This window comes from Silene latifolia, chromosome X (assembly GCF_048544455.1).
Source record: "Silene latifolia isolate original U9 population chromosome X, ASM4854445v1, whole genome shotgun sequence".
Taxonomy (NCBI): domain Eukaryota; kingdom Viridiplantae; phylum Streptophyta; class Magnoliopsida; order Caryophyllales; family Caryophyllaceae; genus Silene; species Silene latifolia.
Genome location: NC_133537.1, coordinates 234,219,513 through 234,242,862, shown reverse-complemented (window position 1 = coordinate 234,242,862; position 23,350 = coordinate 234,219,513). Strand labels below are relative to the sequence as shown.

Sequence of the window (23,350 nt, the reverse complement as noted above, 5' to 3'; positions counted from 1 at the left end):
AATAAATTTATATTCCACATATGTATTCAGAGAACATTAAAGGAATTGCCACCAAACTCTTTTCTCATTAATAAAATCACAACTATGTGTTTACTACCTAAGTGACTTGAAACGTACAAAGACAGTCCCAAAATGGGGACTATTCAAGAATTGCTCCTAATGAGTAATTCTTGAATGGGTACTAGGTCATTATTTAACAAGTTGTCAAAAATGTAAATAAAATTTTGAAATATGCAATTTATACGCCATGCTCATTCTAACAAAATTTCGTCAATTATAAGGAAAATTAGTGTTATAACTAAAGTATGCAAAAATTTGACAATACTAACATTATTCTAATCAACAACTAACTAAACTCTATTCCAAGATCATAATCAATAACATTGATAAACTACATTAACATTAACAATAACTTACTACCTTCAACAATAGTAACATTACACTACCTTCAACAATACTAACACTATACTACCTTCAACAATACTAACACTATACTACCTTCAATATTACTAAAACTAAGTTACTACCTTCAATAATACTAATATGACATTAGCAATTTAACAAACCCCCAAATTAACAAAACCCCCAATTTCTAACCCTAACTACAATTAATTAAGAAAAATGCTAATTAAATTACAACTACATACTTAATAGGCATCACTAATGTTTAAATACAACTACATACTTAATAGGCATCACAAATTAAACAAAACAAATGAAAGATTGAAGTAATTAAATCAATTTGAGTCAAAAATAAACCTTTAGAAAAAAAGAAGAATAATGAAGGAAACTCCGGTGGTCGGTGGTGATGTGGTGCCTACGGTGGATGGGTTGCCTCTCCGGTGGTGGTGGTGGATGGTGGTGGCGTTGGTGTGTGTGCTGCGTTTTTTTTTTGGATAGATTGCAAATGACGGGTGAAATGAAGGAAGGAGGTCAAAAAAATCATAATTAGACAATTGGCGACCGTCATCAGTCGCCAATTTGGCGACCGTTTCCAGTCGCCAATCTGGATATTATTCCATTGCCCTTGGATTTCATACGGATTTTGGGATAAGATTTTATAGTCGCCAATTTGGCAACTGTTTTCGGTCGCCCACTTTTTTTTTCCGTCGCCAAATTGGCGACTGGACATACAGTCGCCCACTTTAGACGCCTTTAACGGATATTCCTGTAGTGTCTGTCCTTTATGTTCTAGGGTTTAGTTTTATCAGTAATATAGACAAGAGTGATTTGTTAATGATCCGTCATACGTCTCTACAATGGATACAAGTTATTCGTCAGCAATTTTTGGTGCCAACAAAAGGTAAATTTTTCCATCAAACGAAGGATCCCTTAAAAGCTACATGAAGAGAGCGATACAAGGACGAGCCGAATTGTCATATCATGTTTTGAGATCCCTAGTTTTAGAAGAGGAATTTTTGCTTTGGTTTCTATTAGAATTGTTTTCAATTTTACATATTCTTTGTAAGTGTCGTTTGCCGTTTTACTAATGAATTAGTCTTTGTTTCAAAAAAAAAAAATTGTATCCAAGTCTAAGAATTGACAGCATAGAATCCAATTTAACAACCAAAGATTCGAACTACGTACTTTTTTTTTCCTTTACGGATGAGAACGGTAAAAAAAAGTCAAAACTTTTAATTTACCAAGAAAATCATAAAACAACTAAGAAAGATGGGTAAAGAGAAAAACTTTCAGGAAAAAACTTTAGAAACTTTTCTAAATCCCAAGAGGAGAACAAATCTATCACAAGGAGATGGACATAAAACAAAACCAAAGACCTGAACTTACAAAAAAAATTCAGATCTATTGAAAATTGCTGAGAAAAGATGATGAATGATAATCCTCCCAATGTTAATATTATTTTGCTAAAATCAATATATGATATTAAGGCGGTGTTTGGTTGGCTCTCTTGGAATGGATTGGAATGGATTTGCTTCATTCCAATGTTTGGTTGGAGTCTTTTGGAATGGAGTTAGATACCCAATGGATTCTAACTCCCTAGAATCTCATACCCAACTTCCCCCCTTGTTATCAAACTTCATTCCTCCCTTCTACAATCCCCTATTTATTAAATGAATAGGCATTCTCACAAATTTTCCCTCCAAAAAGCATCTTTCTAAATAAGGTAGCTAATATCAATTATGTATACATTAACTAAGTAAGGAAGCAAATAATTATAATAATTTATTTCATTAAAATTAATCTTTTCATTAAATTATATTTTTTTCTTACTAACTCTAATCTATAATCTTTTAATTTAAATATAAAAAAAATTGTATCAAACTACAAGTTACTAAATATTTGATTGATGCTATTATTTGAGAATAATTTGACTCATACTAGGTATAATACAAAATTATAAACCATTTTAATTACTTTCGAGGCAAAAAATGAGAAAATTTAAATTGAAATCATTAGCTTTGCGGTATAAAAAAAATATTCTTTTTCAAAAATACATTTCAACATGCTACTCAATTCTCTTAATTAATTTTTAGTTTCAACTTTTTATTTCTCAAAGCAAAATGCATTGACGAGAAAAATGAACTAATGAGATATCACTATTATATACTCCCTCCTATTCACAATAAACTTCCCTATTTCCTTTTCCGTCTATTTACAATAACTTCCCTATTTCCTTTTTTGGTAAGTGTTTGTGTGGTCCAAATTTAATTGTATGGTGGGGTAGTGTATTTGTGTGGTCCAAATTTGATTATATGGTGGGGTAGTGTGTTTCCTTAATTTTTGTGTCAAAATGAAATGGGAGGTTTATTGTGAATAGGAGGGAGTATGTAATTTAGTAAAAATAAAAATAACTCTATAAGTTGTGCATTTAATACACGAGGTCTAACCTAGTTTTAAGATGAACCAAACAAGAGTTTATAAAGGAATGGATTTAGAACCTCATACCATTATGGATTCATATTCTAATTCATTCCATTCCATGCTATTGAACCAAACGCCCCTTAAAAGTCGTAAATTTTTTATCTTGAACTAAACCTTCATTCTTAAGATATATGACTAAAAAAACTCTCCTAACCTAAAATGAAGAACAATTAAAGCCAAATCTTAATGTAGGTGCTAAAGGTGAGAGTAAGAGCTTCCAACCAATTTAAAAAAAGAAAAGAAAAAAAAAAACTGGAATTTAATCACTCGTCCCTTCGAATTGGGTGTCAGTCTAGGTAGCACCAAAACGGACACGGACACGACACGGGACACGGCATTCCATGAAATTTAGGACACGGGACACGTTACTTAAATTTAATAAAATATATATTTTTTAGTTATAAACGTTCGATTTTATTTTTGTAAAAGTATTATTAAATTTAAATGAGTGAAAGTAAAACTTGACCTTGATTTGAACTCATTTGCATTTTCCGGCCAAATCTGTATTCTAATTAATCTCTTTCGGCCACTCGTTTCTTGTCTCAAGAACATCATTCACCCCAAATAATGTCAAATACCAAGGACACGCGTCGAACACGTGCCAAAATACCATGGACACGGTGTCGGACACGTGCCCTTATAAAAGTAGAAAGTTAGACACGGCTTTATAGGTGTCCGACACGTTTAGGCGTGTGTCCGTCGAGTGTCGGTGTCGGACACGGTGTCGAACACGGGACGGCTGATTAAGAGAAGTGTCCGTGCTACCTAAGTGTCAGTATCCACATATGACCATATCATTACATACATATTGCGTTATTTCCCAAACTTGTTGACAGTGCACGTCAATTGTTCGACGAAATGCCTGAACGATGGTGTCACTCATATCTTCGCCTCATTTCAAGACTTCTCAACAACCCATCTTAAGTATGAATTTACCTTACATCTTCCCAATATTTTTAGTCATAAACCCACCAAAAAGGGAACAGTCACTTAGGTTAAAGAGGGAACAATTCAAAGAAAAGAAGCCAAAAAATCAGTTGTTGTTAGAGTTTTCTGAGTGTTGTGGGGTTGTAACCATGTGTAAGAGGTGGGAAGGTGAAAGTGATACTGAATTAGAGTTTCAAGTTTTGGAATTTATGAAGAATTCTAACCACCCTGAAATGTTTCCTAGTAGAAAACAGCTGATTGATGCTGGAAGAGTTGATTTAGTTGAGGCGATTGTGAATAGAGGTGGGTGGATGTCCATGGGGTGGGACGATGACGATGACGATGATAGTAATACTGTAAAAATCGAAAATGGGTTGGTTCAGTGTTCTGATTCTGGCACTGAAAAGAATTGTAAAGATGATGGTTATACTGGTGAGGTGGGAGTTGTGTCTAAGGAGCTTAATGAAGGGAATGATGTTGCTCAAAATATTTCATTATCGGGCAATTCTTTATCGGCTGTGCCTTCTTCCCATGGATCACTGTGAGGGCTTTCTCCAATTCCTGCACCCGTTTTTTTTAGCTGTTTTACCCTTTTCATGTTGTTTTCCACTCTTAAGGTTGTAGCTTTTCCAGCATTCCAGAAGCTATGATTTTGAACTTTAAATGGTGATAACTTTGTTAGAGTACTTGTTTGCTATAGTTTGAAGATTAGATTTGCAGAACTTGTTCTGGTTATGAACCTTTGGTTGATAAATGGGTGTCTATGTGCATTAGTCCTAGCGCATCCAACTTCAGATATTATAAGATTATAATTTTGTTGAAGCTGTTTTGCTTCATCTGACTGATATTGGTTTGTATATATGTATATGACTGGCAACACTGTTCCTAGAATTTTTCAAAAGTTTGATTGCCTTCAAAATTTCATACCTCTTAGTTCTCGTATGAGATACATAGAGAGCCTAGGAAAGATGTTTGACCTTTATGTTCTAGCGTGTGCGATTTCAAATATTCTAAATCCATTATTTTTGGTGTGATTTTTTTGGTCCGTACAGAGAGTTAGGAAAAGAGGATGTTAGTGGGATTGAGGGTATATTAAATCGACTGGAGAGGCAGAGGAACCTCAGTTTTTGCATCAATTTGCAAAATAATGGAAATACGAATCGTGGCTTTAACAGAAGGAGTGGATCGGAGGACGTGGGTGAGTTATCTTTGCTTTCTGACCTACTGTAACATTCATCATGTAACTAATCGCACTCAAACTTCTGTTGCATAATATTGCTCGTTTCCTTATTATTAGTTTCAGTGCACCTTGTTTGATGAAACTTTTATTTTTCTGTACTCCATGATCTCCGATGGACAGAGAAAAGCAGGCATTTAGGTCCTTAGTTTTTACTTAGGGGACAACAACAACAACAACAACCTTCTATGGGTGAACACACACCTCAAAAATGCGAAAAAATAGAAAAGAAAAAGTGAAAAAAAGGGGAGTGAAACATAATACAAAAGCCAGGTAAGCTTATAGGTTTTAAAATCGAAGTCCGGATTTCTTTTATAAAAACTTAGAATTTAAATCGGGAATAAAGATTAAAACGATTTTGAAAACCGAAAGTGAACCAAGTGCACTACATTCTCACATTTAATTAATTTTTATGTGAAATGTCTTATCTCTTATGGAGGTAAAGAATCAATGTTCTTTGGTTTTGAATTAAGATGAAATAAAGTAAATTAGCTCACAATATTGGTTTCACTTCTTTTATTGTGAAGTATCACGCATTTAGTGTAATTTTGAACGCAATTTTTGCGTAAACCCGTAAACATTAAACAGCCTCTTGGAGATATAAACGTAGAGTAAGGCGGTGTATATGTGAGCTCCCCTTACCTCGCCATTTGTGAGAGCTTTTGAGGCACTAGGTAATGTTATTGTTGCACAAACAAATCATGCTATTATCTTTCACCGGAAACGTATTTGCTGGGCAGTTAGCTTCAGTTGGTTGAATTTTATTTGCTTGTGCTGCAGCTAGTTATAATAGTACCCATCTTCTGGCAATATTATTATTTTACTGAGCATGTAACCTGTAGTTCTTACATTTTAAAAGACAGCTGCCATTCCGAAGGAAATGTACCTGCATCACTTGGCCATGATGAACATCTGTACAGTGGAAATGGCCCGGTCAGATCTTATTCAAATGCATTGAGTAGTTCCCTCAAGGCAGACTCTTGGAGAGCTTGGAGTGTTCAGAGGGCGGGTTATTCTGAAAAAGAATTTGAAGGTACTCTTCCTTAGTTAATCTGTGCAGAGTCTTCTAGAATTCTATATTTGTTCTCAGTTGCTTGTGCAATTCTTAAATTTTCTATACGGTGTGTCATTGCTCAGCTGATGAAATTTGTTTTCGCGGGAATTCAAACCAAAAGACGCCAGATGATTCAGTGGGTGAAAAGATCGTTGTTACAACTGATATCAAGGGAGGTTTGGACTTGACACAAAATTTAGACTCTCTTGTCAGAGAACTATCCGAAGTTGACGTGAAAAATCGGCTTCATTATCTTAAATTGGAACTGTCATCAGCAATCTGCGCATTACGTTCAAACGCCACTGACTTGTCTGAGAAGGTATGTGCCATCTACTAAACTTATTTAATCTACTAGAACAACAATATGACCCACATCTCAAAAGTTTCGTGTCTGCTGTGGAGTATGGTGGTTTGATGTTCGTAACTTCTCCCCGTGTTTAAGACCCATAATAAAAACTGCATCAAGCTGCTACAAACAGTACAAACAGTTTAGCAGTTTAGTGAGTCACCTTTCTTTATTCCATCATATTCCACAGTCGAAATTAGCGAATCTTTGGAAAACTCATCAGGCCATAATATTAGAACATGGATATACGATCAGAATGGTATAAAAAAATACAAAGTTAGGAGCATATGGTCTTATAATGCGCCACAACATAAAGTGAATGAGTTTGGAAAGAATGTAAGTCCCATCAACTAAGGGTAAGATTATTGGTAGTCTTGAGACAAGATTTTGGTAAGCCTTGAGACAAGATTTTTGTAAGTCTTGAGACAGGACTCACTCCAGACTACCAATAATCTACCCCAGTCTTGACAAAGTCTTAAGTTGAGTCTTGTAAATCCAAGACTCAATGTAAGACTTTGGGTGAGTCTTGACCCCACTTTTAAGGGAAATTATCATTTTTTGTTTTTTTTTTTTTAAGTTTGTAAAAATAAGAAGTGAAATGGAAAAGTATAGTCTGAGGTGAGTCTCACGGATAATGTATAAAGTTGTGGAAAGCTGATGTGGCAGAGTCTTACTGATAATCTTACCCTAATGTTTCATTGTAGCTCTTGTTTGACCAAGTGTGGCAATGAATTCGTGGAATTTCTTATGAGGCTATCAGTCATTCAGTCAATCACCCCATTATTTCTCATCACCTCTTGTTAAATGGTTGCAGCTTGAATTAGGCTATGCAACCCATCTAGAATATTTTCTTGTTCTCAAAGAAGCAACATAAATCAGTTCTTTTTCATCTTTTGTGTGCATAAATGAGAATTTAGATGCACCTAAACCCAACCCTGTAAAAGCACGTCTACCAATGTACTCCGGCAAAATCTCCGACACTTGTTTTTTAAAAAAAGAGTTTTATTTGCACCATATGCCCTTTTGAATTCCCACTTGTGAGAGCGTGCATCGAACTATGCTCTAACGATGTGTTATTTATGTGGACTTGTAGCAGAATACCTTTTGAGACCTTGCATTAAAACTTCTGTAGTTTTGCCGTTGAGGCATTACATCTCGCCATCTTGGCTAATTTAATGTTTTTATAAACTTATGCCAGGCTGAGGAGCACGTATCCGAAGAAGACTTGAGGCAGATTTCTGACGCTTCAGAGTTCCATGAAACTGAAATTATGCACACCCAGGACAAATTAAGGTCAATGCGTGCGAAACTGACAATATTAGAAGGAAAAATGGCACTAGCAATAATGTGAGTGTTTCGATTCTTCTTTTAGATGCTGAATACGGATTGTGGCTTCTAGAGCCATATATAGTAAAGTTTGATTATTTATAGGGTTTTTTTATAACTACTACCAACCATAAACATCACTTTTGCAATTGCTCCCTACTTAAGTAAATTTTAAAAACTGCTACCTTAATCTTTATGCATGTTAGAATTTGCTTCAAAAGTCCATCCTCATTATTGTTCTTCTTCCTCTTTCAAGCTCACTAACCCTACAATCATCTCTATTTTCGTGAATCTACTCTCAGTAACTTAATCAAATGAGGGGTATATTAGTTTTTTCATGTTTTGGGCACCTGAAAATTGACTTTTGAAGCAAATTCTAACAGAAGTAGAGATTAAGGTAGCAGTTTTTAAAGTTTTCTTAAGTAGAGAGTAATTACAAAAGTGAAGTTTATGGTTGGGAGTAGTTATCAAAAAACCCTTATTTATATAATGGTCATTTTCTTAGTAAACCAACAGAAGGTTTCTTAGATTATGAAACACTCTCTATGTTATGAATGATGATGTCTCTCCAGCGTCCAGAGTACTAATATAACATACAGGTCATTTTAGCACAATGCCCAAATCCGTTCTCGATGAAATAAGTTACTTGGCTCTTTATTTTCCACGTATTACAAAATGACTTAATTAGGCAAATAAGGTTGGGAAATTCTTGCTAGTTACTAGACTACCATACAAGTCCATATAAGCTGCATTGGTAGTTGGTAACAATATGAGCTTTATAAAAAATAAGAATCACAAATGAAAAGAAAAAACTGAAGTGGCTGCTATTATGGTGCATGTTGCCTTCCCTTCTTTCCGCTTAGTTGAGAACACTTGTAGATACACTTTTTCCTCATCCATCTTTATGTGGTTTATAACTTACTCCCTCCGTCCCGGTCAGTTGTTGTCCTTTGGTTTTGGCACAAAGACCAAGGAAAGAGGAATTAGCCAATTACTAAATGACAAGTGGAACAAATTGAGTGTGAATGATCAAATTGCTTATGAAGTTCATTCTTAAAATAGAAAGGACAACAAATGACTGAGACACCCTAATATGGAAAAGGACAACAAATGACCGGGACAGAGGGAGTAATATTTTGTAACAAATCAAAGGTCCTGATTTGGCGCGTGTATGATGACAGTGATGCTCAGAAAATACTGGACGAGAAGCAAAAGAGGATTGATGATGCTCGTCTAGCTTTGCAATTACTACGTACAACCTGCATAGTGTGGCCTAATTCTGGATCTGAGGTGCTCTTAGCAGGCTCCTTTGATGGATGGTCTACTCAGGTTTGTGCTAATTTCCTTGACCTTGTTATATGTGGCAGAATAAAAAGTTGCATTTAGTTGTCTTTCTGCCTTCCTATATATTTTTAACCTTCCCTAATTTGTCCGAGCGTGTATTGTAGCGGAAGATGGAGAGAACAAGCTCGGGCATTTTTTCTCTGTATTTGAAGTTATATCCAGGACAATATGAGGTTGGTGACAGTTTACGTTTTCTCACTGCTGTTGGTTTTTCACCAAAGCTTATATAGTTATATGAGATACTCTTACATGTGAGACTAACCCGTAAACCTCACAATTGTACAAAGAATAAACAAGGATTTGGTTTGGTCTTACATGTTAAGGTTGACTCAGTGGTTTATTTTTTACGAGCAATCTGTCTTTATCATTCATTCATTGGGCTCTTGGACATGCAGATTAAGTTCATTGTTGATGGTGTTTGGATGGTTGATCCCCTTCGACCGATAGTCAACCACAGTGGCTTTGACAATAATCTTCTTATAATCTCATGACATATGCTTACAGTGATGCCTATCATTCTTAAGATGAAGCTGACAAATACTAACAAGCCACCTTTTTCTGTAGAAAACCAACGTCCACGTCTGTACCATGTATTTAGTATTAGTGTAAGATTATTAGTCATAAACAGTCTCTTATCATTGATTTGTTTGTTTGTTTGTTTGTTTTTGCGTCTTTTTGTTTGTTTCCCGCTTCACTTTCTTGGAAAGAAATATATGCAAAATTTGTATCTCATTCATTTACTTAAATCTGAAATCTAACAATCTCAATCATCTCTCTGTATCAAGCCAATTTAAACGATGTGCAGCAACTCATTTGGTTCATCCTGGCAATTACAATTTACAATGCGTGCTCGATCTCTCATTTTGCCAATATTTGGTAGAAATTATTCAGATTAACGCAGGTATTTGCTTAGGATTGGATGCTTGGGGAGAAAACAAGACTACACGAATCTGGACCTTGGACGTATTGCAGTATGAAAGAATAACCTTAAATGGAAATTAAGACTCCAAGCTTCACAAAGCTATGAACTACACGTTTCCTGTAATCTGACCATATCGAACTTTAAACCAAACTGAGTTAACACAAACAGCTGAACTTCCTAACCTCTTACAAGACAAAAGAAAAGTTAAAGAAGACGATTTCTGGATATTACTACAAGATATCATCATAGGCGACAGTATCTCTGGGGTTGAATAGAGGATCGAACGCTGTGGTACTATTGGAGCTAGTGGTGTTGGGGCCAACAATGGCTGAACTCAAGCGATTTCCCCTCAAATGTCTACTCAAAGGAGTCTCTCCTTTTAACAGTTTGGATGAACTAGAATTCCTCCTCCCTCTTTCTCCATGGTCGTCGTCTTTGTTTTCACTTGCCCACATCACTTTAACCTGCAATTTGGACATCAAGGATGTATGAACAATGGGAATTGTAATCCAATCTTGACTAAAAACTGTTTTCGAGTGGTTTCCATCGAAACAAAAAGTTGAACATGGGAAATCAAATCAAATAAAGAGAGAGAGAGAAAGAGAACAAACAGGGTGGGAATCAATGGAGATGCCGAAAGAGGGATCAAGGGAGGCGTCAACAGCTGATTGTGCAGCAGAAAGGGTTCGAAAGGAAAGCAAGCCGACTCCAAGCGGGTCGATCCTTATCCTGGAAATAGAACCGTATATTTCGAACCGTGATTTAAGATCTAAAACCGAGCAGGAAGGAGGTAGACCAAGTACTAGTAAAGCAGGGGGTGGGGCCGGCTTATCCTGAGGCTTATCTTCTGGTGACGGTGAACGCCGCCGTTTTGGGTACGTGTAGGGTACGTGCCGGGACCTGTACGCTTTCTCACTCGTTCCCCTCATTTTTAAAACTTGTTTGTTCCACTCTTTTTCCTTTTTGCGGTAGAGTGGACTGCTTGGTGTGCCGGATTTTGGATGACGATGGCTTTTGGATTACAGTACTTGTTTTTGTGTTACTCCCACTAGTTTACATCTTACTGTATTGCTTATATACAAGTGTACAACCCCATGGTTTTATGGGGATGAGATATATAATGAGAGGAAAAAATTAAATTGTACACTCTCCATTCAAAGTTTTGCTTGTGGTCGTCACAAGTTAATCACTTCTCGCAACCCTTCTTCTATTTGCCCTTTCACTTGCTTGCTCTCCAACCTGCACCTTATAAGAGGTCACAAACTGGTAATGAAAGGTGTGCATCACAAATGAGAATTTATGCTCCATTTACAATACTTATTTGACTAAATTAATAATTAAACTTTCTAAAAAAAACTCACTTTTATAAACTTTTTAATAAATTACTCCCCTCAAACGTTCTCAGGTCAAAAAAAATTGCACCCATTTTCACTTTCCGGTGACATATTCCGTCAAAATTCAATTTTTCTGTTTTAAAACCTAAAATTATGACGAAAATGCCCTTCTTTACTCTATCATATACTTCATGTCTTCTCTTCATTCATCCCTCCTTATATTTCACTTCATTCAGAACAAGTAAAATGCTATCTTAAATTTCATTCATCCCTCTTCTTAAATTATGACCTGTAAAATGCTCTCTCTTCTAACTTGTAATCATCAACGTCAATGATTCCTAATGATTTGGGACGATGAAGAGCAGTTGTTTGATGAAGTCCATTACATTCCGATATTTGGGATGGAGGTAATTTGCGTTTCAAACCCAGAAATTAGGGTTTCAAACACATAAATTAGGGTTATAAACCCTGAAATTGGACTTAAAACTAGAGGCGGCAATTATTGACACGACTCGAAAACACGACACGAACCCGAAACGAAATTAGCGGGTTAGGGTCAAGACGTTGTGACTCATTTAAGTAATTGGGTTGACACGATACGACACGAAACTTAAATGGGCCGGGTTAGGGTTGATGTCTTTTGACACGAACCCGACACGAATAACCGATATCTTTAAATTTGTAATAATATATTTGGCTTGAGTCAATAGTTCAACAATACAACTTAAAATTAGCATTCTCATTCATCATTTTTGGGATAATAGGGTTATAAAGCGTAGTTTATTGTATTAGTTTATTGGGTTAAACGGGTTAGGTGGGTTAAAAATGACCAGCCAAAAGATAAGTGGGTTAAACAGGCCGGGTTGGGTTGTAGAAAAACTAAACAGGTCGGGTTAGGGTTAAGACAAATGACCCATTTATATAATTGGATCGGGTTAGGGCTGGGGTAGTGGTGACCCGTTTAATATTGTCACGAACACGACCTGATCTGTAAAACCATATAAATTAGGGCTTAAAGCACACAAATTAGGGTTATACACCAATTAAATTAGGGTTTTAAACCCAAATTTGGGAGTTTCAAACCTTGAAATTAGGATTTCGAACCCATAAATTTGTCAAAAATGAACCCATAAACTAAAATCAAGAACAAAAATAGTTTGTGATGATAACTTAGCGACAAAAAGATGACGAAAATGATAGTTACTCTCCTTTTTCTTCTTCTTATCTCACACCTTTTAATCCAAAACTTAGTGTTTTCAAACCCCAAAATGAGTTGGTTTATGGAGCAAGGGAAATACTATGAAAATGTCGATAAGGTTAGACATGACTAGAGACTTAGAGAGATAGTAGGTGAAAGAGATGACGAATGTGGTATTGAAATCGCCACAAATTAGGGTTGTTTGGTTCAACAAAGCCCAAATTTGGGGAAAATTTTAGGGTTAAAATTTGATGTTGAATGTCGATGAAAATGAGAGAAAAAAAGATGAGATAGTCAAAAGTGAATGTTGTCTAAATATTATCACAGGGCTTAACGGTCATAAAAAAACGATTTTTCACCTGAAAGTCAAAATGGGTGCAATTTTTGACCCGAGAACATTTGACGGGAGTAATTTATTAAAAAGTTTATAAAAGGGAGTTTTTTTTAGAAAAGTGATATATAAAGGGTGTAATTATTAATTTACTCTACTTATTTTTGTGTTACTCGGACTAGTTTATATCTTAGACTATGTTTTATCTACGGACTAGTATGAGACTCAACAACAGTAAAATATTATTATTTTATTCTAGAGACTCCACTCAGACTTTATTATTTTTCCACTTTATCCCCCGTACCCATCAAAATTCTCAACAAAAATATATAGGACCCACTAAAACTACTTTTCACACAACCCCTCTTCCACCTGCCCTTTCACTTGCACCTTGTAAGAGGTCACAAGCTTGTGACGAAATGTAACACCCCCTTCTTACCCGGCCAAGGTAATGGGGAGATGTTACCTTCCCGGTTTCCCAGGTTAGTGACATCGGAGTCGCAATTGAGAAATAATTAACATAAATAAGTATTTAGTGGATTACATAGACATAATTGAATAAATGAAATGAATAATACAACTCATGACTACTAAATAATCTAATCAACTATGCACTACTCGGATGTCATCACGGCTCGTCCCCGTCTCCCGCAAGCAACCAAGCTAACCTGTAAACAACTGCTCCCCATATGATCGGAAATATCATATGGATCGACACAGGCCATCCCGGAAATAGGTGACATTCACACAGACACAACAAACGTCAGTTTCAATACACAAATATAGAACACGACTCGATAAGTGTAGACGCGACATAATCATGTGAATGAGACTCAACTATGCAATCACCATACCGGTACCGGGACATGCCCACACGTACCCACAACCACCGGTGCTAGAGACACGCACACGACACCACACCTCACACAAAGGTACCGGGACACGCCCAGATGTACCGGGTCTGGAAGCCAACCGGATCACCTGCTAGACGTCGTGCCTCAACCACACGAGTCCCTCTGTGACTCAAGCCATTAATGTACACATCCCCCTTGGAGTGGGAAGCTCCAAAGGGCGACTCAAGCGCAAGACGTTTTTCCAACCGTCTTACGTCTCCTCAACAATCAAGTATCACCACCAAAGTCCTCTAACACAACACAATCACAAACATACATGACAAATGGAAGAACAATACTTAACATGTGACCAAATTTATGAATTCAATCCACATACATACTAACCGACTCATGAATGCACTAGTACGGAAAGACACCCAAATATGCATACACAATATTGAAACCGAGTAGGATAACCTACCTTTTAGCATAATCCACTAGCTAATCGATATCACCAAGTATCCATCTCATAAAACCGTTTCATCCTACATAATTTATGTAATAACTATCATAATTCACTCTATACTAAATTACAACATAAAATCCCTCATTATTAGTCACCAATTATTTATTTTACATAACTAAATACTAATTAACCTCTCTTAGTAAACACTAACTCGAATTTACTCATAAGACAAAGAGGAAAAAGGTGAGATTTCTACTTACAAAGATAGATCGGGACATAGGAGAGGTGTTCCACCATTAATCCAAGCTTGAAGGCCAAAGGAAGGGCATTGGGAGCATTTTAGAGACAAGGAAGATGGTTTTAGTGTAAGAAGGAAGAAGGAGAAGAATGAATGGGATAAGGTTGGGATAGGATGAAATCCCGAATATCCTTTCTGGGGTACAACTCAGCACCACTCGACCGAGTGGGGAACTCACTTGGTCTACTAGAGGTTCTACTCGGTCCACTGAAAGTCTATTAGGTCTAGTTTAGGTCTTACTTGGTCTCGTAGGAGGGTCATCCTTTACTTCTGAGTACATGTGGGTTCCCTCACGTGTCCCTAGGTCTAAGTACGGGTCTCACAAATGCCGGGTATTATAATCTTCCCGACTTAAAATGAAATTCGTCCCCGAAGTTCGCCACTCACTCTCTTTCCCAAATATTCCTCGATCTACTCTCGAGCCTCTTTCTCGGTTCTCGTGTGTTCTCTTGCCATCATCACTCTTATTGTTACATAAATATATCCTATCTATCCTAGGTCTTGTTCACTCTCAATACTTTGCCACGTATCGTGCTCTTTCTTTTCTAAATTTTTCCGAGTTCTTACATTCACCTCCCCTAAAAGAGAACTTCGTTCCGAAGTTCGCTATGAGTCTCACATGACACTCTCCCGGTAACCTACCATTATTTCCACATGTTGTGTTCTCCAGAGGGTCTCGGCTTGTTTTACTATATCTATATGTTATGACGTGGCCAAGGTCGGTATCTATTAATGGGCTTTTTATGTGTATGATTACTATATGTATATATACATGTATATGAGTACTCTTTATGACTATGCTCAACCATTCTTAATATTCAACATATCATTCACATATCATATTGAACCGCCATAACACATACTAGTGTTACAAACTCGTCACGTGGCGTGTACTTACTAGTATTATTTACTTTTTCACTACTAATACGAAATGCATACACGTTTTCATGTACTTTATGCCATCATATAAACATTTGTAGGTTGACTATGTTTGTATACCACCCAACCAAGTGACAAGATCAAGAGTAAACAATTCATAAAGGTCTATCGTGTGGGTTTTCTATGGTCAATCGACTCTTAGTAGGTCGGCATAGCCCAAAATCAAGGTCAAATGCGTCGTAGGTTGTCCAAAACCCCTAGAAAGGGTCAAATTCCACTGTACTCGGTCGAATTCATCAATTACTCGGCCGAGTCAAAGTCACTCGGTCGAGTGGTAATGCCACTCGGTCGAATGGGGGTCTTTACAGGAGGTTTTCAGGTCTGTCTTTCGGCCTACTCGATCGAGTGGAGCTGTCACTCGATTGAGTGGACCCCACTCGGTCGAGTAAGAAGGGTACTCGTCCGAGTGTTACTGGTGTTGGGGCTGGTGTCCTTTACAGTTAGTGCAAGGACTTATAAATCTCTAAAAGGATCAAAGGGTATACTTTTGTATCATAATCAGTTGGTCCACGTTTATCAATAACGGTTGGCTTGCTAGATAAGTTTGACGTTATTGTCATACAGATGGCGGTGATCAACTGGTCCCTAAAAGTCACACCTATAGGATACGTTTGAGAGATGTGACAGTATGAAAATACAGTCATGTAGATGCCATATTTGACTAACCAGTTAGTCTGAGTTATTTGACTAGTAATTAGTCGAAAATGTGATGTTGAGATATTTTATTTAATACGGATTAAATAATAACGGCTAAGGCGAATTAAGCGGTTAATTCGTAAAATTGAATATAAACGATTTATATTTGATTAATGTATATTGAATAAATTAATTATACGATATTGTCTTTGTCGGACATGTATTAATAATTCAACTAACCCGTCTTATTAGTTGATGCTTTAATAACCGATAACCGATGACGATTTATAATTAGACCGTGTCATATACATTTAGCAATTTGGATTCGGACCACGAGTTTATATGAAGAGGAAATGAAAAAGCCCATGAGGCTCCCTCTCACTCGGTTTGGCCGAGCCAAACATAGACAAAAGGAGCCATCTCCTCTTTTGTTAACCTAAGCATTTCATTTGGATGAAAACTAGGGTTTTGAGAAAAATTGCCTCTCAAAATTCGGATCTCACATCCAACCAAAACTCACAAAACAATCCTCTCTATATTGCAAGGCAATTAGAGGATTCATTCTAGCACAAGGGCATTTCTCGGACGATCTTGGGTGCAACAATTAGGAGGAGGTCTACTTTGATCTCTCATTGCCGAATTGCACTAGGACCGAAGGTTATTCCTTAATCTTTATCGTTTCATTGTTAATTTCGTTTATGACAATAAATTGCATATAAAATTTGCGTTATAATCCTATAAAGAAAGGGTTTTATACGGATATTACCCCTACAAGTGGTATCAGAGCGAGGCCACGTAAATTTTTTATATGTGTTTTTCATCAAACGATTGTTGAAACGATGAATTTTGGTTAAAAAAAAGGTCACGGCACAATCTGTTTTGGCTCGGCAATTTATTTTTATTGCTGCGTTTTTTTTGTTGTTTTTGTGCCTTGGGATCCGTGTCTTGTATACATGGATCGGTTTTTTTTTGAAGCTAATTCCACACGGCTGGAATTTTTTTTCTCCCTCACGGTTTTCTTTTTTTTGCACGGCTGCTTTGTTTTTCGTGCCATGTTTTATTTTTGTTGTCGATTTGATCTTTGCATATTATTTTGTAATCGATATTCAATGTAATGTGTTAAAGATCTATCAATTGCTATTTCATTTCTATACGGATTAGGTGCTATCGCAATTGGTTTTTATCAAATCGATAATTTTTGTATAAAATTTTGATAAAACCGTGTGGCATGTTGGTCTCGACATTTCTATATGTCACGGCCTGTTTTGTGCATTGGGAACCGTGTCCAGTTTACACGGTTGTTTTGTGACGATTTTCTGTTTTGTTTTTGATTTGTTCTTTGCGATTGTTGTTTTAAACGATAATTACAACAATATGTGAAGAACATGTCAATTGTAATTTTGTTTTAATCCGGATTAGAATAAATTGCAATTGTGTTTTATCAAACCGTTATGTTTTGATCTCTTGTTGCTCACGTTTTTTTTGAGCGAATTTTTTTTTTTTTGTTTCCTTTGTTGCTCACTAAAAAGACATTTTAAAAAAAAAAAAAAAAAAAAAAATTTTTGGGCACTGGTAACTGTTCACGTACGGTGAAAGAAAAAAAAAAAAAAAAAAAAAAATTTTGTCTTTTTTGGCCCCTTTTAATGCATAAATCGGTTTTTATGCTCTCGCTTGTTAGTGAAACGGTTCACCCACGTAGAATATAATTACTTTAAAACAATTTAAAGTAACGGATTATATCGAATTAAAATTAAGTTGATGAAGCGGTTTTGTCACATAATTTTAATTATCTTTGGTGGTTTGGATAAATTTAACATAATTACGGAATTATGTCACGAATAAATTTAATTTTTAGTTGATGCATTTTAATTTATCGTTCTTGTTTATATTTTGAATGTTTTGAATGCCTTTTAATTACGTATTTATTTATTTTGCAAACGGTTGTAACTTAGTGTGGCCTTAGTAGAACGTGTTACCGTAATGATGGAACACGGTCTTGGTTGTATTTTGAGATCTCGTATCTCCATTTTTATTTCTTTTAATTACAGTTTTTATTTAGAATGTAAATAGGTTTATATTTGTAAATTTTAAATTGTAATTTTGAGAAGACCAAAGATGGAGACCGGATGCTCACTCCCGCTACTTGGATCAAGATGGAACATCAAGACAAGCTTCTCGGGTCCAACGGTGGATTCCAAAGTTGTTTTATGTTCTTTTTATTAGGATAGGCCACACTAGGAATTTATTTTTACGTATTGCATTCATTTATTTATTTTCCGTAACGATAATATGCATCATATTCCGCCTAAAAACCAAACCACCTAATTATTGCATGAAAACTGACACATATAGAGGTCACGAGTTAGTTTTCTATGACATTCGCATGTCACACGATTTTAAGCCATCACCCAAATTAATTCATTCACGCAAACGCTAGTTATTCGTTCACTTAATATGAATTATAATTTAGTTGATGGGATCTTCCTCGTATAAACAAAAATTGAGAACGGTCTTTATAGGTCAAACTCCAATGAGTCCCTTCTTCGTCGGTAGGCATAATATGACCCCTTCTACGTCGGGTAAGTTGGAACCGATTGACCTATTTTATCTCAACACTATGGTCACTCGTACGATCCTGTGACTATGGTGGACTATAGATAGGATTTACGGAAATCTATCGACCAAGAGTTCTTCCGGAAGAATTAGCTAAACAGTTGGCTTATCAATTTACAGAAATTGAGTCTTGGGATCACTTGTATCATTCTTGAGGGAGATCAATTATGCAAGTGCATTGAGTCTACATGTTAAAATGAATTTTAAATAGACTTAAATCACCTCGATGAGTTGCTTATTTCGTTTTTGTTTTCCTTTCAGTGTAGATCACGTTTTTTTAAACTGCAATATAACAAATGGCTGGTTCTGCTGATAACCCAATGCCAAGTGCCACATTGGACCGTGAGTCCTGGCTTCGGATCTTTATGAATCAGATGAATCGGTCTACTCGATCGAAGAATGATGGATCCAACCGAGAGGCGGGAGGCGGCATTACGGAATCTGCCGCTGGCGACGGAAGCTCAAATATCTATTAGAGCCCCTCCGGCAAACCCCAGTCCCACGGCTAGAGCTCTTTGAAATCACCAAGTTTAATGATTTCGTATGGAAGCGGGTGCGATTAAAAACGTACTCATTTTTGCAATGGAATCCAATTTGCAGAAACGCTTCATAGCCCATGGTGCAAACAAGATTTTCACCACGCTCACCAAGGAATTCTCGAAAGCACCGAGAATCGTGACCTATGAGCATACCACTCGCTTCTTTGATGCGAGACTCCGAAGGGCCAACTGTTAGCCCACACATTCTCGCATGATTGAGAATGTCGAGAAGCTGGAGACCTTTGATTGTAACATTAGCGAGAACATTGTTATCGACCGCATGCTTCATTCACTCCACGATGGTTTTTCGCAATTTAGAGCGAATTACTATATGAATGATTTGAAGAAAACCCCACATGAATCGCACTCCTTCTCGTATAGACCGAGAAGGACATGAAGCTCAGTGGGAGCGTGAAACAGGATGTTCTCGTTGTGTCCAACAAAGGGAAAGGTAAGGGCAAAGCTCGTGCAAACCTAGCGAGGTAAACCGAAGTTCAAGAAGTCGGGTTCGGGTAAGAGTGGGCCTGGTGAGTCGAGCACCTCATCAGGCACGACAAAGAGCAAGAATGAAAACATGGAGTGCCATCATTGCCACAAGACTGGGCATTGGAGGCGTACATGTCCTGTTTATCATGAGGACTTAAAGGCGGGTCGTGTTAAACTTTGTTGGTATGTCTTCTCTCTCTTCTACTTTTATTCATATGATTGAGATTAACCACGCAAGTTACGGAACTTGGGTACTTGATATTGGTTGTGGTTCTCATCTGTGTAATCATGTGCGGGGGCTCCGAAACATCGAACCCCTCGTAAAGGGTGAGGTGGACTGCGTGTTGGGAATGGAGCAAGAGTGGCTGCTATCTCAAAGGGGACATATGTGATCCAGCTTCCTAGCGGATTTGAGTTGTCATTATATGACTGCTATTATTGATGCGACCATAATTGGCGCATATTTAGCCCCCGAATTACCATTGTTTCTATGCTTTTTAGTGCCTATTTGGGTCATTTCTTATCTTTAGATCTTTGTTTTGCATATTCTTTGAGATTTTGATCCCTTGGTAGGAAAGGAGTAAGAATCTTGCATTTTCATGGCAAAACGAGGCTAAATGGATCGTATTCAATGACCAAGCATCAAGGAGAGACAAGACTAGAAGGCCTTTGTACATAGCTAAGTAGAAGATCAATGTTGAGAAAGGATCCTTGAGTCCCCAAGGAAATCCCCAAGGATTCTATGAAGAAAAGGAAAGAAAAGAAGAAGGAATGACGTAGAGAAGAATCCGAACGGATCATCCATGATCCGTCCGTCCGACTCAATCCGAGCGTCCTTACCAGGATCCGCTCGGATCCCCAGGCCCAATCCGAGCGTCTTCGCCTTGATCCGCTCGGATCGTCCATGCCCCATCCGTCCGTCTCGACCTCCATCCGCTCGGATCACGATCTGACATGGTTTCGTCCTTCAAGTTACAAAATGGAGACGCCCTTCTCTCATTGAATACTAGGAGTCTCCTTGCTCAACTTAAAAAGTGTAATTACTAGTTTAACCCTTAGTTAACCCTAATGCATCCTCCCTAATTTTCACTATAAATACCCCATTAGTCTAATTAGAGGAGCATGTTCTTCTAATCAATAATTAGTGTAGTTAATATCAATCAAATCTCTCTTCAATATTGTAATCAAATATTAATCAAGTTTTAATCCAAGTTTTAGTTCCTTAATCTCTCTCTTGTTCTTACTTTATTTTGGGTAATTGAAGATCATTTGGGTTATTATTGGGAGATTGACAACCTCTCAATCTAGGATTCAAGTACTTCTATTATTCTTGCTTTATTATTGGAATCATTAGTAGGTATAATCTCTTAATCCCTTTTTAATTATTGCTAATTACTTTCATTTATTCATCATGTTTCATTATGTTAGTATGATTGACAACCTTTCTAGCATGATCAATATGATAATGAGTGAGTAGTCTCTTAGCTAGGGTTTAATGGGTGATTAGGGGAAACCAACATGGGGAATGATTCATGCTTAAATTAATATGCTTTCATATCTTATTTGCTTGCTTGTTTTGATCTTAATACATGCACATGTTATGTTTGATGAAATGCTAAGCCTATGAATCCTTGCATTTATTATCATCTACTATCTCTTCAACTTGACTTGTAAGACATAACCCAACTCGAGTCTTGTTAGACCATGCATGTGTTAAGTAGGGAAGATTAAGTCGACTTGTAGGTGTTGTACAATCCAAGAGATTCGGCTCCGGGACCCAAACTTTCCTAGGATTGTAAGATATAACCCAACTCAATCCATCACAACAATAATTGCTTGCTTATAATTTGAGAACATGTTTGTATGATCATATCCCATGATTCCCCTATGAACCCATGACACCCTAGTGCTTTTAATCAATTGTTTACACCCCTTATTTTCATTCATCTTGTTAGTTTACTTTTATTGCTATCTTAGTTTAGCTACCTTTTACATCAACCCAACTTGTGACACCCCTAGACACCACTAGTAGCAATAGAAATCTTCGTTTTCAATACCCGTCCCTTGGGATCCGACCTTTACTTGCCTCTTTACTAATTTGTAGAGTTGTTTGTGAAGTATAAATTGTGTTTTGTATCGACCATTGACCAACGACCACATTTGCTTAATTTGTGAACTAAATGGCTCCGATCAAAAATGGCGCCGTTGCCGGGGACGGTGTTTAATTGATTTTAGATTTCTTTTGTTATTTTTAGTTGTGTCTTTTTCACCTTGGGGAAGTAAAACTCCTCAAGGATTGTTCTAATTGTTTTCTAGTTGTTTGATATTTTGCATGTCTAGAAGGTTACAAAGAGATTTGTTACCTTTTGACCGTGAAATCGAAAGAACCTTGACGAATAATAGGAGACTTGTTAGGAGGAATTTGGGAGGTGTTGGTGAAGTTGTTCAACCCACTAGTGAGTTTGTCAATCCTTTCGCAATAGAAGGAGAAGAGAACCCATTAAACAATACCACACAAAATCCACCTACAATGCCTAAATTTTCGTCCCACTCTACACCCACCGAGGAGGATCTACCAAACGGTACTCCTACCCCACAACATCTTACCGGAAACTTTATTGCCAAGTCCGCCTTCATCCAACTAGTTGAGAGGAGCCAATTCGGGGGAATGCCTAGTGAGGACCCTCATTCTCATATGGAAACCTTTTGCGATTATTGTGATGCTATCTCTCAAACGGGCGTGACTCAAGACCAAATTAGATGGGTCTTATTTCCTTTTTCGTTAATCGGAACCGCAAAGCAATGGTTGAAGGGCCTTGATAAGGCCACCCTTGGAATAGATTCTTGGAAGAAGTTAGCTCTCGCTTTCTACAAAAAATTCTACCCACCGGAAAAGACCAATATGCTAAGAGCTCAAATCACGAGTTTTAAGCAAAGGGATGAAGAATCTTTGTATGAAGCTTGGGAGCGGTTCAAAGGTGTTTGTCGCTCATGTCCTCACCATGGACTTAGCGAATGGTTTTTAGTGCAACAATTTTGGAATGGTTTATATGAAGATTCAAGGAACATTCTCAATATGGGATCAAATGGAATGTTCACCGAAGTTGATGACAATCAAACATGGAACAAGATTGAGGAAATGGCGGTCCATAATTCGCAATATAGTAGGCCTCGCAAGGCTACTAGAGGAAAGTATGAAGTGGACTCCGTTACTCAACTAGGTGCTCAACTTAGTGCTCACATTGACACTATCAACTTGAAGTTTGAACAAGCTATGGCTAGACTTGAGGAAAACTCAAAATCAAAACATCATGTCAATGCCATGACGGCATCCTCATCAATCCCAAGTGGGATATGTGAGAATTGTGGAACTTTGGGTCATGACTCAAGTGAATGTAGGGGAACAACCGAGCAAGTCAATGCTTTCCAAGCTTACAAAAGCGGTACCCCTTATTCAAATTTTTACAATGAAAACACCAAATTCCATCCAAATCTCTCATACAAAAGCCAAAATGTTCAAAACCCTCAAACAACATACACTCCACCACCCATGAGAAATCAAAATCAAAGACCCTTTTACAATCAAAACCAAGGTTATCAAAATCAAAATCCATACAACCACCAAAATGACCAAAGTT

The 23,350-nt window shown here is 37.1% G+C and overlaps 2 protein-coding genes and 1 non-coding gene across 4 annotated transcripts; 1 reads left to right on the top strand and 2 right to left on the bottom strand.

The window, feature by feature from the left end:
• The first annotated feature begins 3,667 nt into the window (after nucleotides 1-3,667).
• LOC141623841 (protein PTST homolog 2, chloroplastic) lies at nucleotides 3,668-9,863 on the top strand. Of its 2 annotated transcripts, XM_074439992.1 has the most exons (8): nucleotides 3,668-4,351; nucleotides 4,863-5,008; nucleotides 5,907-6,080; nucleotides 6,185-6,420; nucleotides 7,646-7,794; nucleotides 8,955-9,102; nucleotides 9,222-9,290; nucleotides 9,513-9,863. In XM_074439992.1, the coding sequence occupies exons 1-8, from the start codon at nucleotides 3,753-3,755 to the stop codon at nucleotides 9,606-9,608; spliced, it is 1,617 nt and encodes a 538-aa protein (XP_074296093.1). In that variant the 5' UTR covers nucleotides 3,668-3,752; the 3' UTR covers nucleotides 9,609-9,863. The 2 variants fall into 2 exon arrangements, with proteins under 2 accessions (XP_074296093.1, XP_074296094.1); XM_074439993.1 differs by lacking the exon at nucleotides 4,863-5,008 and having other exon boundaries at nucleotides 5,911-6,080.
• Nucleotides 9,864-10,083: 220 nt separating this feature from the next.
• On the bottom strand, nucleotides 10,084-11,090 carry LOC141623842 (uncharacterized protein At1g27050-like). The gene is made up of 2 exons (XM_074439994.1): nucleotides 10,651-11,090; nucleotides 10,084-10,503 (listed from the first exon to the last, which is right to left on the bottom strand). Exons 1-2 carry the CDS (start codon nucleotides 10,966-10,968, stop codon nucleotides 10,270-10,272), a joined length of 552 nt encoding a protein of 183 aa, XP_074296095.1. The 5' UTR covers nucleotides 10,969-11,090; the 3' UTR covers nucleotides 10,084-10,269.
• Nucleotides 11,091-22,614: 11,524 nt separating this feature from the next.
• LOC141624201 (small nucleolar RNA R71) lies at nucleotides 22,615-22,721 on the bottom strand. Its single transcript, XR_012534012.1, has one exon. It is a non-coding gene; the product is annotated as a small nucleolar RNA R71 (small nucleolar RNA).
• Nucleotides 22,722-23,350: the final 629 nt, after the last annotated feature.

Coding starts and splice junctions, on each gene's coding strand:
- LOC141623841 (XM_074439992.1), top strand. CDS start 3,753: ATGGTGTCACTCATATCTTCGCCTCATTTCAAGACTTCTCAACAACCC. Junction 7,795..8,954: donor AAAATGGCACTAGCAATAAT/GTGAGTGTTTCG, acceptor GTATGATGACAG/TGATGCTCAGAAAATACTGG. Junction 9,103..9,221: donor TTGATGGATGGTCTACTCAG/GTTTGTGCTAAT, acceptor CGTGTATTGTAG/CGGAAGATGGAGAGAACAAG.
- LOC141623842 (XM_074439994.1), bottom strand. CDS start 10,968: ATGAGGGGAACGAGTGAGAAAGCGTACAGGTCCCGGCACGTACCCTAC. Junction 10,504..10,650: donor TCTCCATTGATTCCCACCCT/GTTTGTTCTCTT, acceptor TCCAAATTGCAG/GTTAAAGTGATGTGGGCAAG.